At 51.4% G+C, this 16,872-nt stretch overlaps 2 protein-coding genes across 2 annotated transcripts in view; one reads left to right on the top strand and one right to left on the bottom strand.

The window, feature by feature from the left end:
- Positions 1-9,523, top strand: part of KLHL11 (kelch like family member 11) — a 10,731-nt gene extending 1,208 nt beyond the window's left edge. The window contains exons 2-3 of the mRNA XM_045299445.1: positions 17-174; positions 4,372-9,523. Coding sequence (XP_045155380.1) covers positions 17-174; positions 4,372-5,953 — 1,740 coding nt within the window. The 3' untranslated portion in view covers positions 5,954-9,523. The remainder of the gene's footprint in view (positions 1-16; positions 175-4,371) is intronic.
- A 199-nt stretch (positions 9,524-9,722) lies between these two features.
- On the bottom strand, positions 9,723-15,958 carry KLHL10 (kelch like family member 10). The gene is made up of 5 exons (XM_004707160.3): positions 15,690-15,958; positions 11,967-12,456; positions 10,768-11,385; positions 10,302-10,451; positions 9,723-10,097 (listed from the first exon to the last, which is right to left on the bottom strand). The coding sequence occupies exons 1-5, from the start codon at positions 15,881-15,883 to the stop codon at positions 9,723-9,725; spliced, it is 1,827 nt and encodes a 608-aa protein (XP_004707217.1). The 5' UTR covers positions 15,884-15,958.
- Between the last annotated feature and the right edge of the window lie 914 nt (positions 15,959-16,872).

Here is a 16,872-nt window from a genome sequence, read left to right as displayed (position 1 = left end):
CCTGCTCTCGGGCCAGTTCTCCGAGTCCCGCTCGGGCCGGGTGGAGATGCGCAAGTGGAGCTCGGAGCCGGGGCCGGAGCCCGACACGGTGGAAGGGGTGGGTTGCGGGGACGGCAAAGGGAGTCCACCTGGGGTCACCTTAAGGGAAGGGGCGCCCGATGAGTTAGCCGACAGGTAGGCGGCCCGCGCGCGGTCCGGGGACCAGCGCGGCCCAGTCCGGCCCGGGGCCCTTCCGATTCTAGGGGGAGCGGGTGGGTTGCGGGGACGGCAAAGGGAGTCCACCTGGGGTCACCTTAGGGGAAGGGGCGCCCGGTGGCGTCGAGCGAGGACTTGGCCGAGGAGGGCACGTCGAGACCCACCTCTGAATGGCCAGGAGGAACTGGCCACGCGAAAGGCGCGGGGAGAGCGTACCCGTCGGCAGACGCTGCCAGGCTGGGTGCCGGGAGCCCGCTTGGGTTCGAGAAGGGGCGTGGGGGAGTGGGGTGGACCCTGATGGAGTAGGTGATGGGGACCAGGGTGTGTTGTCACAGGAGTGTGACGGGAAGGGGAGGCGGAAAATGGAGGGAGCGAGCGGCTTTTAAACGACTCGCACCGTTGTGGGCAATGAATGGTTGGACTGGAGCGTGGATGCGGGACTGTTAGGAAGCTGGTGAAAGCCAGGTGCAGAGGTGGCAGTATTCCGTGACGGAGGTCTTATGTGAACAAACACAGTTGTGGGCCACATCACTTCTGTGAGGGCCATGTCCCCGCTGCATTTTTTGCCCCTGTGCCTGTAAGGTTCTAATGGAGTTCAGAAATGTGGGTCAGGGGACGGGACAGCTGGCAGAAACATCTTCCTGCGCACAACACACGCACCTCTTGCCTCTTGTACACACCTGGATTGCGCTGCTAGAGTGTGCGGGATGCATATCACCTACAATACGTACATACCTAGGTGGCCATAGTGAATACCTCTGCATGTCCCGTACTTTATTTTCTGCCTAAAAAGTTTACCATATCCCATTACATACTCCGACGCGTAGGCATCGGCTCGCATCTTTTGAGTGCTGTGGAATTCTTGCTCTGTTTAATTTTATCTCGAGAACTAGAGAGTGTGTGGGATGATTGTTACAATGTGTTGAGTACTAAAGCAAGATGGGGCATACAGAAAGTGCTGGGTGGAGAGGATCTTTTCTGAGCCAGCAGGTAAAGAATGCTTCTCCGTGCAGACCTTTTACAAAGAACTGAAGGAAGAAAGAGTGGTTTCTGTTAGAAAGCCCAAGTGCAAAGGCCCTGAGGTTGGACCGTGTCTGACTGTTGGAGAAAAGCAGGGGGCCCGGTGGCTGGAGCCAAGAGGGGAAGACTTAGAGACCTTGGGGTCGTGACTGGGATGGATCCAAATCCTGAAAGGACTTGAGCCTTCCTCCACTCTGAATGAGATGGGAAGCTTTTGTGGGCGGGAATGATGGGGCCTAGTTTGAAGTCTGCCGTGTGCTACAAGCAGAGGCAGGGAGCTGTCGGGGTCAGGGGGGGGGGGTGGCTTGGATTGAGGGAGGCTACGGGTGATGAGCAGGGTCCGGTTCTAGGTGTGGTTTGAAGGAGTTACTGTGAGAGGAGCAGTGGTGGCATCGGCGGCAAGCGTAGAGCTAACCACAAGGTTGGAACACAAAGGAGAAGGGGTGAGGCTGCCTGCTCCCATGGGGATTTGGTCTCTGAAACCCGCAGGAGCAGTCCTGCTTGCCCTGTGAGGTCACTGTGGGCCAGAGCGGACTGGATGGCAGTGAGTCTGGTTGTTGGTAGTTGCTGTTAGTCTGTCCTGATTCATGGTAACTCCATGTGATGCTCGATAGGCTAGTCCATGCTGTGACCTGGAAGCAGAGGCCCCGGCTGTCCTTGGAACCCCTCTGGGTGGGTTCACAGGGCGTAACCATTGCCTAGTAGTTGAGCACTTAACTGAGCTCTTGACCATCCACATCCCCGGGGCATCTGTGTTTTCTTTTCGTTGTGTTTTTTTGGGTGTTGGTTTTTTCCATTGTGTTTCGGGGGAAAGTTCCCAGGGAAACCTGGTTTTCCATTCATCAGTTTCTGCACATTTGTCTCGTGACGTTGATTGTAATCCCCACAGTGTAACGGTGCTCTTCCACTTGTCCTGGTGTGGACCGTTTCCATTAGTCTTTCTTTCCTATCCCTTCCTGCCTTCTGACCTTTTATCCCTGGGCAAGTACTGCCCCTTTGGGAGTGCAAACTTCCACGTCTTTTCTACCTTGAAGCTTTTGGGTGGGTGTAACTGCCGACCTTTTTTTTTTTAATTAATTTTTTTTTCTGCCGACCTTTTTTAAAACCGTTTCATTGACAGATAATTCACATGTCGTACAATTCAATAGTCCAGTCATATTAGAAGGAGTTGTGCAGTAATTGCTGCCAGCCTGCTGATAGCAGCTGAATGCTTAGCCACTGATGGAGTCACTGTGGACTGGTTGGGGGGCGGGAGGGGAGGTAGACTGTTAGGATTTTGATCCATATGTTTGAAGGGGTGTTGTTAATGAAGATGTGTGAGACTGACAGAGAGGAAGCTTTGAGGGGAGGATCAGGAATTTGGCTTGAGTTAAGATGTTGAGTGAAACATTGGATGCTAGAGCTACTGATTGGGGGAGATTAGCATGTACTGGTACTTAAAGCCACAGATCTGGGTGAAATTACTTAGGAAGAGGTTGTGGATAGGAAGAGAAGAAGCTGGGGAGGGGGCAACAGGGTTGAACTCTGCTGGGAGTCTCCCAATGTCACCCTGCCTAGGAGAGGAGCTCCTAGAGCAAGTTTGTTTGCTGATGGAAAGATCCAGTGCAGGAGGAGACAGGGATGCTGCAGGATTGAGGGGTCATTGTCGGCGCCTAATCCTTGAAGCCGAGGGGAGAGAGATACTATAAATAGAAAGGCTGGACGGGGAAGGCAGAGACTCCGGCAAGTTGGGTGGTGGAATGATGAAGGTCCTGCCTGAAGTCTTCCTCAAAGCCTGAGGCAGGATCATTCTCAGAAAGGGGGGTGATAACCCGACCTTCTAGACCAAGAGTGACCGTTCCTGCTTGCTCCTACCTTATGCCACATAGGTGAGCCGACAGATAGCTGCCTGCCAGTTGACTGGGTACAACTGTATGCCTGCTTCGCACCGTCCTCAGGAGCCTGTTCCAGGCTGCTCATGGCTGTGGGGCGGTCTGTTTCATTGAGGGCCTCCCTTGCTGTCAGTGGCCTCTACCCTACCACACATGATGTCCTCCTGCCTCCTGACCCTGCCCAGAGTGAGTGAGGTGGGTGGTGCTCTGTTGTGACCCACAGGCTGGTTTTCACTGGCTAATTTTCAGAATAGATCACCAAGCCATTTTCCTCGTGTATCTGAGTCTTAAAGTAGAACCCTGTCTACCATGGGTGACCCTGATGGTATAGGAAATACCAGCTTTTGGTATCATAGCAACACACAAACCACCGCAGCATGACAGACTGACAGGTGGGTAGTGGTTAAACCATATTAAAAAAAAAAAACGAACCCGCTGCCATCCAGTCAGTGCCAACTCAGTATATCTTTATGGCATGTGACAGCCTCATATTTCTCCTGTGGAGCGACTGCTGGATTCAGACCTCTTACTGTGCAGTTAACCTGCCCATCACGGAACCCAGTATGCCACCAAACAGCAAACTCACTGCCACCAAGTCCGTTCTGACTCCCAGCAACCCTGTAGTGCAGGGTAGAGCTGGCCCTCTTTGGGAATACAAATCTTCATCTTCCTCCCGAGGAGAGGCCGGTGATTCTTCACTGCTGACCTTAGGCCACCGGAGCGCCTTATAACCCATTCCCTCTCTGAGTCGATTCCGACTCATACCTCCCCTATTTAGGTTTCTGAGGCTATAAGTCCTTACGGGAACAGATACCTCAACTTTCTCCTGGAGAGTGACTGGCAGGGTTTGAACTTCCAACTTTGAGGTTAGCAGTCCAACTCTTTAACAGCCACCAGGGCTCCTCTGGCTCCTTATAGTCGATGCTTCATAAAGTCTTCTCGGAGACGTCCCCTCATGTCAGAAGAAGCTGATGATGGCAAGAAATTGGGACACGGCTGCAGGGGCCAGTCTGGATTTGGATTTGTGGACGGCAGGTTGAAGTGGACACGGCTTTACTAGATGAGGTGCTCCACAACACCAGGGTGGCGCCGTAAATAAGTATATGAAGGTTATCTTTCATGTTTCAAACACAGTGCTCTCTCGTTGGGAGGCGTTGCTTTTTTCAAATGTTGTAAAGTGACTTTAACCAACCATCTCAGCTTGTGTGATTTAGATGCTCAAAAATGCAACATTGGGAAATATGCACGTTTGGGAATTAACCCTTTTTCTTTCTCTTGATTCTAGGTTTTTATTAATTCGTTTAAAAGAATTTTGTGGAGAATTTCTTAAGAAAAAGCTTCATCTTTCCAACTGTGTGGCCATCCATAGCTTAGCCCACATGTACACCCTGAGCCAACTTGCTCTGAAAGCTGCCGACATGATCCGAAGGAATTTCCACAAAGTCATCCAGGACGAGGAGTTTTACACCTTGCCTTTCCACCTCATTCGAGACTGGCTTTCGGACCTGGAGATAACGGTTGACTCTGAAGAGGTTCTCTTTGAGACGGTTTTAAAGTGGGTTCAGAGGAACGCGGAGGAGAGAGAGCGGTATTTTGAGGACCTTTTTAAATTGCTCCGGTTGTCCCAGATGAAGCCCACCTACCTGACTCGGCACGTCAAACCAGAGCGGCTGGTGGCTAATAATGAAGCTTGCGTCAAGCTGGTGGCCGATGCCGTGGAGAGGCATGCTCTGCGAGCAGAGAACATACAGTCGGGAACATTCCAGCACCCTGCTTCTCACGTCTCTCTCTTACCTCGCTATGGGCAAAACATGGACGTGATCATGGTGATTGGAGGTGTGTCCGAAGGGGGGGACTACTTGAGTGAATGCGTGGGGTACTTTGTGGATGAGGACCGGTGGGTGAACCTGCCTCATATTCACAATCACCTCGATGGGCATGCGGTTGCAGTGACAGAATCCTACGTCTATGTTGCTGGGTCCATGGAACCAGGGTTTGCTAAAACGGTGGAAAGGTACAATCCGAATTTGAATACCTGGGAACACGTTTGCAGTCTGATGACAAGGAAGCACTCTTTCGGGCTAACAGAAGTCAAGGGGAAGCTCTACAGCATTGGTGGCCACGGCAACTTTAGCCCTGGCTTTAAAGATGTGACTGTTTATAACCCTGAGCTCGATAAATGGCACAACTTGGAATCGGCACCGAAGATTCTTCGAGACGTCAAAGCGCTCGCCATCGAAGACCGGTTTATGTACATTGCTGCCCGCACACCTGTGGACCGGGACACTGAAGATGGACTAAAGGCCGTCATCACGTGCTACGACACAGAGACTCGGCAGTGGCAAGATGTGGACTCGTTGCCACTTATTGACAATTACTGTTTTTTCCAGATGTCGGTGGTCAATTCAAACTTTTACCAGACCGCATCGTGCTGTCCTAAGAGTTACCCTTTAGAAAATGAGGAAGCAGTACGAAAAATTGCCAGCCAGGTTTCCGATGAGATCCTCGCAAGCTTGCCTCCTGAAGTGCTGAGCATCGAAGGAGCGGCCATTTGCTATTACAGGGACGACGTCTTCATCATTGGAGGGTGGAAAAACAGCGACGACATTGACAGACAGTATCGGAAAGAAGCCTACCGCTACTGTGCTGAGCGGGAGCGGTGGATGCTGCTCCCTCCCATGCCACAGCCCCGTTGTCGGGCCACCGCCTGCCACGTGAGAATCCCATATCGGTATTTGCATGGCACCCAGAGGTACCCAATGCCTCAAAACTTAATGTGGCAGAAGGACCGGATCAGACAGATGCAGGAGATACATCGGCACGCCCTGAACATGCGCCGGGTGCCGAGTTCTCAGATCGAATGCTAGGTTCCCCCAGAGGGGCCGCTTGGAACAGTCAGTCACCCTTAAGACTGACGCAATCCAGACTGTTCCCGAGTCAAAGATGCCAGTAACTTATTTGCTCCCTGAACCGACGGCGACCACGTGTAAAGGAGGAGTCGTTTACATGCTGAGGAGTCGGCAGCTCAGTTCTGGAGATGTACCTCTGTTAGTTCGCCATCTTTCACACTCCTTGGGTGGCGCAGTGCACTCGTAATAGGACCTTATCAGAGACAAGTGGGGAAACCAGGGGGCTCTTTTTCTGCCAACAAGTTATAACTCCTTTGTCCATGGGACTCCTATCTTGAGCCTGCTGTAAGCACCACTTTCTCTTGCACACTTAACCTTGATTTTCCTCTTTGATCCAGAAGGGTTGGTTGTGACCAGAGGGTGATTCTGCATTTAGCCCTCGCCAGCAAAGGCATGTGCAATAGTGAGACCCAGTGGAAGGGAAAAGCACAATTTTTCAGCAAGATGATCTCAGAAAGTTTGCATCGATGTTCCGTTGTATGTGTTTCTCCTGAAATGCCACCTAGAAGAGACGACTGTTAAAAATGTTGTGCTTGGCTCCTGTGGTTTTCGGATTTTTTTTTTTTTTTCACCTCTAGCAACTGTGTAGCCTCGAAGCCATCAAGCTTGGATTATGGTTGTTGGCAGAGGTGTTCATCCTTCTCGCTGATTCGATCCTGGCGGAAGTTGCATATGTGACATTTGTTTCAGCAGGACGAAAACTCGTCTTCCTGTAAACCGGGAGCTGCTTATTTGAGGAGAAGTTAATGCGTGTAAATAATGCTCTGACAATCGATATTCAATGCCTTCCTTTTGAATCTTTGCTCCAGTGCATAGTGTACAGAATCCTCACTCTGGTTCAGAAAAAGGAAAGGAAGTAACCGTTTGGAGAATTATTGCTAAAGACAGGTTTCACTGTGTCTTTGCCCTGGTCATGCCGAGTTTGCCTAGTGATCCGAGAGGCCTATTGGAACTTGGAGGCCAGAGTACTATTCAGGCTTAGAGGTGTAGCCTAGCAGGGACTATTCATGGAGACTTGCACGTTCTGACGCTTGCACACACTGAGCAAGCTCTGTAGTCACCAGCTCTCGGGGAGCAGAAAGGCCTGGATCAGGAAAGATCTTGCTCTAATAGTTGGCAGTATGAGTCTGATCGATTTTTTTTTTTAATAGAGTGTCTTTATCTTCGTAGGTGTTCTAGGATACCACCATAGAAGTCGACACTCCATTCGCTCCAAGGCTATCCATGTGTTGGCCTTGGTGCCCTTATGCTAAGAACCTTGACATTTCCGAAATGTCTCAATTGCTGTTGCTGCCTAAGACCAGGTTTGTCAATCCATATGTTGGAAATATGCTTTAAAATCAGTCATTCAGACTGAATGCAATTTAGTTACATGCCTAGATGAGACTTTGTTCCTCCACCCCAGCTCTCCAGTATTTGCAGTCATATTAGTAAAAGCCATTTGGATTCGGCTAAGTGCTCATTAGCCATTTTTCTGAGTTGTGAGAGTTCAGTGCAAGTTAGCGAGCTCCCCCACGGCGTTTTCCCAAGACAGACAGCACAGCAAACATAGCTGCTCCCCTGGGTGCCAGCATCTCTCCAGATGGGTGGTGTACGTAGGCTTGTGTTTAGGCTCAGCTTTGTCTTGTGGGACAGTAATGACCAAGGATCTGTAGCATTGTCTTTTTACCCACGGGATAGGCAGAAATGGGCACTGACGAGATATAGGCAACACCTATTTTGAGACCTTGATTGTAACTTGTTTTCCAATTCAGCAGGCGGCCTAGGCTGGGGCTGGAAAGGGGTAAGTCCTTCATTGCATGATGATGTGTGCGGGTTTTCCTGGCTCTAGAGTTCCTGTCATAGCTGAGTTCACACGTGTGATTTCACAGCAATAACTTGTGTCTCTGAAAGACTAACTGATTTGTTAATACTGAAGGAAACCAGATTTGCTTAAATCTGTTAAAGGCTGACATTCTGAAACTATAAATGATATTGGGCAGAAAGGTTCTAATTTTGACCCAGGCCTAAGGTGGCTCTTTGGGTGAGAGATTTCCTTTTTGATTGTGGAAATCTGAGTAGTCAGAAACATGGCTTACAAAGGACAGCTTAAGGCCTGTTCAAGCAAGCCTGTGTGTTTTGTGGAAGAGGAGGGAGGAATCGGTTATACCAAAAAAGAGCTACATGAAGGGCTCAGAGTGTGTGGGGCAATTGCATTATCTTTCGATTCCCTTTTGTTCCCACGACGAATGCTTTGATTTGAAGCCCCCCAGAGTGGGACCGCTTGCATCTCAGAAGCGGGGTCCCTTACCAGGTTTAACCAATCAGCAGTGTTGAGAATGTCAGCCAGAGCTCGGTGTTACGGTCGTGCGTGTCACCTGCAGCTCTTGGCATGCCTGGCTGTGCGTCTTGATAGTCACCTTTGCTCTTGCAGTGCCAATGGGAAAAGAATGTGTTTGTGTTTTTTTTTGTTTTCCTGTTTTTGCAAAATAACCTTAAAGGTCACTTAAAATTGTTTTTGTTTTTTGATCGTCTGATTTTGCATAGCATTTCTGGGACCAAAATTAAAAAGATCATATTCTTCATAGAGAACATGATAAACAATCCTCACTCTGGTTCAGAAAAAGGAAACTGGAAAGATCAGATATGTGGGAGATTGATTGTGGCAACCCTGCAGGCTGCTGGTAAGGCAGTTTCTAGGATCCCCATTGTTCCCTTGTGTAGTTTTCCTGACTAAAGAGGGTAGCACACGAGAGGTTTAAAGTACTTCCTTCTGTGTCGTAATTCTCATATCAACACTATCTACTCTGGGCAGGGTCAGCTGAGTTGTACATTTGCATTCCTTGCTGTCCTCAAATTAAGCTTGCATCAAAAGACCAGATATGTCTTTGAAAATGGACAAAATTGTGCACTAAGTTCTCTGTGGACACTAGAAAAATAGAGTGCTTCCAGGGGTCGTTTAACTGTAGAATATGTGGGGAAATGTTCAGCCTTTTTTTCTTGGCCATCCAACATTGTCCCATTTCACCACTCCAGTTTACTTGTGAAAAAGTTATTTTGTTACAGTGCTCACGTTTTATTTGTTTTGGTCATTGTGAGCGAAGCACATAGTCGAGTGATGTGATACAGCAACCGAGACCTAGTGTAGTAGTCATCTCGATTCAAGGGATTCCATTAGATCACCAAATCCCTGCTTCCTTCGTCGATGACCTCTGTGGGCGTCTGTCTTGTGCAGGATTACAGACGTCCTATGTGGAAGCACACACGCTAGAGCCCTCCTCTGCAGTGCACTTGTGGAAAGTGTGCTGTCCCGAGATCGCGTCCTCTGTGTGCTAGGGCTCATTGCTTGAGTGATGCACGGAGTTCTGTGGGCTAGCCCTACCAGGCGCCTACCCTGCTGGGAGTGTTCTCTTGGCTAGCTCCTGAAGTCAGAGGACCCTTTGAGACACTACATTGTTCAGTCGCCTGTTGTACCCACCTAACGTGCTCTTCTATGGCAAAGCGACTAATTGTTTCCACATCAGTTTTCAATAAACATATTTCTTTAGAGCCGTGTGTGTGTCTGCTGTTGTTTTTGGTAGGTTCACACAGTTCCGGGAAGTTGCCTCCTATCCTTTCCTCAGCCATCCAACCCTGGCCCCCTTAAGTTGAACACTTTCCAGTACTCTTTCACGTTTAAACACTGCATTTATTTAAAAAAAGAATTAATTCTTATTGCTTAGACTTTTTATTAGCTAAATGGAGAGGCTTATACAGGTAGGGTACTTGTCGAAGCGGAATACTTGACCTCATCTCGCAGTGCCAGTCCTGTGAAGTTGTCCCGTCTAGCTGCATACTCCCCCACATTGGCCAACCCGGGTACCACGCAGCAGCTCAGAGCACTGCGGTAGATGCTCATGTCGTGAGCATCGTACCACTCGTCAGTCTTCTCGTCGTAGCACTCAACGTTAAAGGTGGTAGTGAAGCCATTAAAGCCCCCCACCACAAACAAGAGGTCGTCTACCACCTCGATGCCAAAGTTGCTACGAGGGTTAAACATAGTGGGAATCGTGCGCCAGGTGTTAGCCACTGGGCTGTAGGCCTCTGCGCTTCTGAGGCGGTTAGCTCCATCAAAGCCGCCTACCTGTAGTTGCAAAAGAAACAAGGTTGGCTGTTAGCCTTTATTGCTGCTTACTGATAAAAAGCGTAAAGTGGGAAGGGTTGGTGACCAGAATTCCCCCTTCGCAAGTCTCCCCTGGATCTCGGAGCTGGGCCAGTGCTCACTCACTGTTGGTGACTATGAAATCAGGGGGTTGATGGTTGGTGCACTGGTCCTAGAGGGACTTACGGCATAGACGTGTTCTCCATAGGCAATGACACCTATTCCACTCCTCCTGCTTCTCATGGGTGCTATGACTGTCCACTGATTACTCTCAGTGTTGTACACTTCTGCTGTAAACAGGCATTCGTTCCCGTTGAACCCACCACATATGTAGACCTGTGTGAAGAGAGCCCCAAGAGCATTGAACATCCCCTCTGTGGAGCAGGGGGGTGGGGGTGGAGAGGAGCACATCCTTAAATGCCCTTCCATAAACTCCCGATTCCTGCCCCCGTCCCCATGTTCGCCTGCATTGTTTTCTAATCAAGGAAAATAAGGACAGCATTGACCCCGCGAGGCATCGAAGGAGCAGGTCAGTACAGCCGAGCGAGGACCGCCATTTCTGTGCTCCGTCGAAATACCCTTGGCCCCGAAGCACCGAGCATGGGCCGTTTCCAGGCTTGGCCCCTGCTGCGCCCTCCCGCACCGGCCCTACCTTTCCGTAAAGGGTCGTGGCACTGGCGTCGCTCCTCTGCTCGTGCATGGGGGCGATGAGCGTCCACTGGTTGGTTTCCGGCTCGTAGCGCTCGGCAGTATTGAGGCGCACGTAGCCATCAAACCCTCCCATGGCGTAGATGAACTTGCTCAGGACCGTCACGCTGACGTAGCAGCGTCTGGAATGCATCGGGGCCACCTGGTGCCAAGTCTTCCTAACTGGGTCAAAGCGCTTCACACTGTTGAAGTAGTCCACGCTGTCGAACCCCCCAATGATATAAACGTAACCTTTCAAGTAGGCTGCCCCGTGGTAGGCACGGGGACTCTCTTCCTCACAAGTGACATTCACCCATCTGTCTGCCCGAGCGTCGTATGCCTCAATGGCATTGGTGGGGCTCCCACCACTCCAGCCGCCAATTGCAAACAGAATGGCATAGGGCAGGCGGGGCCTGGTGAGCGGGTTGGTGAAGTCAGAATTCGAGGGTCCGTTCATGTTGAGGTCATACATGGCCTTGAGGGCATTAATGATGACGGGCTTGCACTCCTCGCTGTCTTTCACATAGTCGTTCATCTTCACGTTGTTCATGAAGTACTCGGCGTGCATCAGAGCCAGGCGGACCTGAGGAGGAAACACAGCGAGTCCTTCAGAGGAAATGAGGGCGCCTGCATCAGTCTGCCTGGGAAAGAGGCTGAGATTTCGTTTGGCCTTGAAATGTGTAACTCACAGTGGAAAGGTTTGGGGGAGGTGGTCTACATTTACATGCCAAGAGTGAACTTGGAAGGTGCAGTCGTCTGCCAGGGGACTGAAACCTAGCAACGCTGTGGTCGTTGTCCCCTGGCCCCCTGGCTACTTGCTGCTATCTCCACCGGTCATGTAACATAATTCAACACCAACTGGCTACAACTAACTGTACCCCATACCCTGGGTTTCCACCCTGGGTTTGGAGAAAGAGAAAAGGGTGAAAGAAGGACCCAGTACATCTTTGTGAGGCCTTGTCCCCCTCTCTTCCTCCACCACCAGCAGGACGATGTTGGGCACAGGGTTTACAGCTAGGAGAGGAGGAGCCGGCAGAGCCAAGGCAACCGTGAATTGCAAAATGCCAGAGAACAGGAGGAGTCGTGGGACTGGAATCTCATCCATCTAAATGTGCCCCTTAGGCCAACCCCTCCAGGATTCAAACAAACACAACTAAACTTGACCTTGGGAAGTAAAACGGAAATATGCTGCTTCCGATTTTGGGGGTCATGAGAAATCCACTTTAGAATGGCCTCAAACACTGCGTCTTCCTGCTTGACGTTGAGCTCGTCCTTCTCGATGATGTCCTTCAGCTCCGTGACTGAGAGCTCCAGGAACTCCGCGGAGACTTTCACCATCTCCTCGAAGTTGTGCAGGATGAACATGTAGGCCTTCTGCCGCAGCTCCGGGCAGTAGTAATAGTCGGTGAACTTGCAGATGCCGATGCAGTTGTCCAGACACAGCTCCGACTTGAGGAACTCGCAGCAGCCCCGGACGATGCCCATGATGTTAAACTGGTCTGCGGCAGCCAGCAGCTTCTCCACGTTGTCTGGCGTGATGGGAACGGTCCTGGTGTATGCATATTCAATAATCAGCTTCATCATGTCGGGGGAAATGCCAGGGATGTTGTAGACCTTCTTCTCAGTGTTGTTCCAGCCACTTGTAAACAAAGCTCTAGGGGGGAGAAGAAAAACAAAACAAAGCTAGCAACCACAGAACCATTCTTTCCAGTTTGCCATATTCTGCCCCTACCTTTTCTCCGTAAGCGGCGTGTGGGCAGTTTTGAGACAGGACACAGTGTGTGTTGGAAGTCAAACGACCGAAGAAGAGAGAAGACTCTGGGCTTTATACAGCGGATAAGCAGAGAATTCTTCCAGGAGAGTCGCCTCCGGTCACTCTTGCCTTTTACTTGCAATAACTCGGTCTCCCCCCCCACCCCCCCATGTTTTGAGTGGAGAAATTGAGGTCTAGAGCTGGGCCCAACACACTGTTGCCCCAACCCATTGGCCCCCAAATTCTACCTTGCTGATGGAAATGAAACGAGCGAGCGATACATTTGTTTGATAAGGGTCATGCATCGCATCCGGAGTCTGATCACGTCTCACTGCCATGGCGACCTCCACGGTCCAGCCCGCCCCCGCCCCCTTAACTCTGGAGTAACCTCTTCATTGATCTCCGGCTTCTGCCCTTGACACCTCTAGCATTGGTCATCTGATCCTGGCAGCCAGGCTGATCCTTAGGAAAGGTTATGTTGCTCTTCCCCTTAAAGCCTTCCCCTGACTTTTCTTCCTGCTCGGAATCCACGACAATGCCCTTACCAGGGACGACAAAAGCCTTCTGAGATCCGGGCCACTAAGGCCTGACCTCTAGACCATACACTTGTTTCTGCCTGGCATCCATCCTGTTGACCCACTTCCTTTCTTCTGAACACACCACACGTACTCTTCCATCTTCGGCCCTTAGGACTCCCCGTTCCCCCAGCCTGGACGGCTCACGCTGATCTCCGTATTTCCCCTCCCTCATGCCCTTGAATTATTTGCTTAGATGTCACTTTGTCAACAAGGGGATGACTACCCTACTTAAAATTGCCACTTACCATGCCTTACTGTTGCTCCACTCCACCCCCCACCCCCAGCACTTAGGATGATGGGCTGGCATATCTTTAAACTTATTTTGCAATGCCTGTTTCCTCTACTAGAACTGGAACGTCATTTGAACAGGGATTTTAAATTTCTTTATTAAAAGAGTGCTTGTTCCAAAATAGACACCCAATAAACAAGCCCGACTCTAGCTATTTATTGGGCCCCTGGGTCTGTGGGCACTTTTCTGGGTGCTAAGTGAGACAGAAGTCTCTCTTCTATCTACTGTGTTTCCCCGAAAGTAAGACATCCTCCGAAAATAAAACCTACTTACAGTTTTGCCTCTTGCTGAAATATAAGGCATCCCCCTGAAAATAAGACCTCCCCCAAAATAAGGCCCCCCAAAGCTACCGTAACTCTGGACTCTGGACCGTAGCGGCAGGTGCGCCGCGCAGCTCACTGTTGGCCACAGCGCAGCTGGAGCAGACAGGAAGTGCGAGGTCTCTTTTAATAAAAAAATAAATGTGTACCGTATTCTTCTTCATGGAAAAATAAGACATCCCCTGAAAATAAGACCTAGCACATCTGTGGAAGCAAAAATTAATATAAGACACTGTCTTATTTTCGGGGAAACAGGGTAGTATGTTTTGCTTAATTTTTCTACAGTGTATGGATTTGGGGACATTTTTCTTCTATAGCAAGGACTCTACAAATCGGGCCCATGTTTTGTTTTTCCACCATCCATGAGCTAAAAATAATTTTTACTATGTTTTACATAAACGTACTTCAATGTGTAAAAATGATATGAAATGCACATTCTAAGACCCTTAAAGCATTTTATTGGGACACAGCTATGTGCATGTATTCAGTGCAGTCTAGGGGGTTTAAAGGAGCCCTGGTGTAATCACTACAAATTGGGCTGCAATCTGCAAGGTCTGAAGTTCAAAATCATCAGCCACATCATGGGACAAAGAAGGGGCTTTCTACTCCTGAAAAGAGTTGCAGTCTCAGAAACTCACAGGGACAGTTCTACCCTGTCCTATAGGGTCGCTTTGAGTCAGCACCCATGCGATGGCAGGGAGTGAGGGTGGCTTCAAGGAGCCCTAGTGGCATGGTGAGTTCAGCACCACCCTGCTTGCTGTTCAGAGCCAGCAGCTGCTCCACAGGAGACAGGGCATTGCTGAAGATTTACAGCCTGGAAGTCCTTCAGCGGCCTCTACTCCATCCTGTAGGGGTACCAGGCATCAGGACACCAGTAGATGTGAGGATGGATAGCTACCTTCGGGAACCCAGGTGGCACAATGGTTCCACGTGCAGATGCTGACCGAAAGGTTGGTGCTTCAAACCCACCCAGCAGCTCCCAGGGAGGAAGACCGACTAATCACTCCTGTAATGATGACAGGCTGGGTGGCAGCTCGTCGCTGTCACATGGGGTCACTCCGAGTTGGAATCAACGCTACCTAACGAACGTGGTTGCTTTTGTACTACACAAAGGTAGAAGTGACAAGTGGCAGGCACCTTACGACCTGCAAAACGGAACGTATCTGCTATCTGGTCCCTTTCCAGCCCCTGCTCTGGAGTCTCGATGACATCTGACACATTGATCCCACCTTCATGGAGCCCTGGTGGCGTAGCAGTTACCTGTTGGGCTGCAACCCGAGTGGTTGGCAGTTCGAAACCACCAGCAGCTCAGTGGGAGGAAGACTGGGCTTTCTACTCCCATAAACAGTCTCGGGAACCCACAGGGGGCGCTGTGAGTCAGCACTGACTGCATGGCACAGAGCGAGATAGCTCCTGCCCTCACTGGAACTGATAACTCAAATACTTTCCACTCATGAGTAAAATAGCCCTGCTACTTCCTGAGTTATTATTTTGGTCAAAACGACCTTTCTGGTAAATCTTTTTATGACTCTGCCCCCTTGTCTCCCATCTTCTCCCACCCAACCCTTATCACCCCTTCTGAAACAGACTCTCCTGGGACCGGGGTTTAGGGGTGGCCACAGTAGCAGATTCATCTGCCTTTCCATGGGAAACCTAGAAGAGATGTCCAACTTTGCCCAAAGCAGAACATGTTTGGTTGGGAGTCCCCAAGAGGAGAACCAGGCCCATCAATCAGTCGGTGACGGGGGTCCCACTGAGAACCAGAGAGGAGGCTTGAGCGCCAAGAGCCTCTTCAGAAGACCGCGGAATCGGCCTCACCGGAGCCCGGCGCGTTGAGCCCGTCCCTGACCCAGAGATGGTGGCACGGGAAGACGCAGGGAACCAGAGTGTCCGTCTCCACCTAAGCCCCAGGGACCCCTTCGGCCTCATCCAGCAACCCTGTTGTACCTAAAGTAGGAACTGCAGCTACAGAGGATGTTCTTGTGGGCGTTGAACTCAAAGCCATTGACCTTGATGACCACGTCGCAGAGCTTGCCCTCGAGCCTGAGCTCGTTGAAGATCTCACAGGTCATGGCGCTCATCTTCCTCTCCATGTGAGGCTGGCGGAAACGGGCGGAGGCCGCGCTGCTCTCCGTCTCCATGGCACCCGCATCAGCGGAGGGAGGCTGCTCTCTGAGGGTGTCGGCGAGGGATGTGGGGGGCCTCTTTAGCTAGTTGTCGCTCCTTTTCCCTACTACATCTTTCAAATAGGACCCATCGGGCAGTCCAAGTTCCAGAATCCTGGGCCGGCAGTGAGATCACGCCCAGGATTGTGCCCTCAGGTTCTGGAACACCCCCCTGCCCTCTTCCTTCGCCCCTCCCCCCCGACCCCCCCACGACCTAACACTTCCTGCCACACGTGGGAGCCCACAGCAGCAACCTGGCCACCGACATCACACAGGAGCTCGTGCTTTCTGCTTTGTTTGTTTTCCATTCTGGTTCCGGTTGTCCATGCCACACGGGGCCCAGGCTCCTGTAGCGTCCATCTGCCTTGGACCCTCTAGATTGGCCTCCCCAGATGCTGAGCTCAAGGGACTTCAAGTCAGGAGGCAGAAGGGAAAAGTAAAGTTGCTTCGACCTCCCTCCCAGTGGTCCAGGGCCGGCTGTGCGGCAGCTGCTCCTGTGCCCCTCTGACCAGGCCTGGGGCCAGTTCCAGAACCACCTTGGGCAGGTTTCACAGACTCCACCAGCGCTTCCCTCTGCAGTGGCCCTGGCGCCCACCGTCTGAGCCTGGAAATGACCCCTCCTGCGCCAGGGTTTCTGCCCCACCAAGACTGGCAGGAGGCAAGGCACCGAGACAACCCACATGAGTCCCGCCAGGGTCCCAGCGCACAGCCCAACCGGCCCCCAGGGGCGCCCGCCCCCCTCCCGCCCTCTCCCGACGCCTGCGCAGTCCGGCCGCGGGGCGGTCCTTGTCCAGCTGCCGCCCGGCGGGCCCCGAGCGCCATGGCGGAAGAGGTGAGACGAGAAGATCCCCGACCCCCGGGCGCCCCGAGCCCTGCAGCGGGCCGCCGCGGCCCGGTCGCGCCACCCCGGCTTGTAGCCGCCCAGCTCCGGCCGGAGCCCTCTGCCCCCCTCGCGTCCTTCCCCC

The sequence above is a fragment of the Echinops telfairi genome, unplaced genomic scaffold, assembly GCF_000313985.2.
Source record: "Echinops telfairi isolate 266 unplaced genomic scaffold, ASM31398v2 ScPeMD7_7458;HRSCAF=8496, whole genome shotgun sequence".
NCBI classification, from domain to species: Eukaryota; Metazoa; Chordata; class Mammalia; order Afrosoricida; family Tenrecidae; genus Echinops; species Echinops telfairi.
Note: the sequence above shows the minus strand (reverse complement) of the source record. Positions and strands in the feature narration are given on the sequence as shown.

Coding starts and splice junctions, on each gene's coding strand:
- KLHL10 (XM_004707160.3), bottom strand. CDS start 15,883: ATGGAGACGGAGAGCAGCGCGGCCTCCGCCCGTTTCCGCCAGCCTCAC. Junction 12,457..15,689: donor AGCTGCAGTTCCTACTTTAG/GTACAACAGGGT, acceptor TCTCCCCCCTAG/AGCTTTGTTTACAAGTGGCT. Junction 10,452..10,767: donor CCACGACCCTTTACGGAAAG/GTAGGGCCGGTG, acceptor CTCTTCACACAG/GTCTACATATGTGGTGGGTT.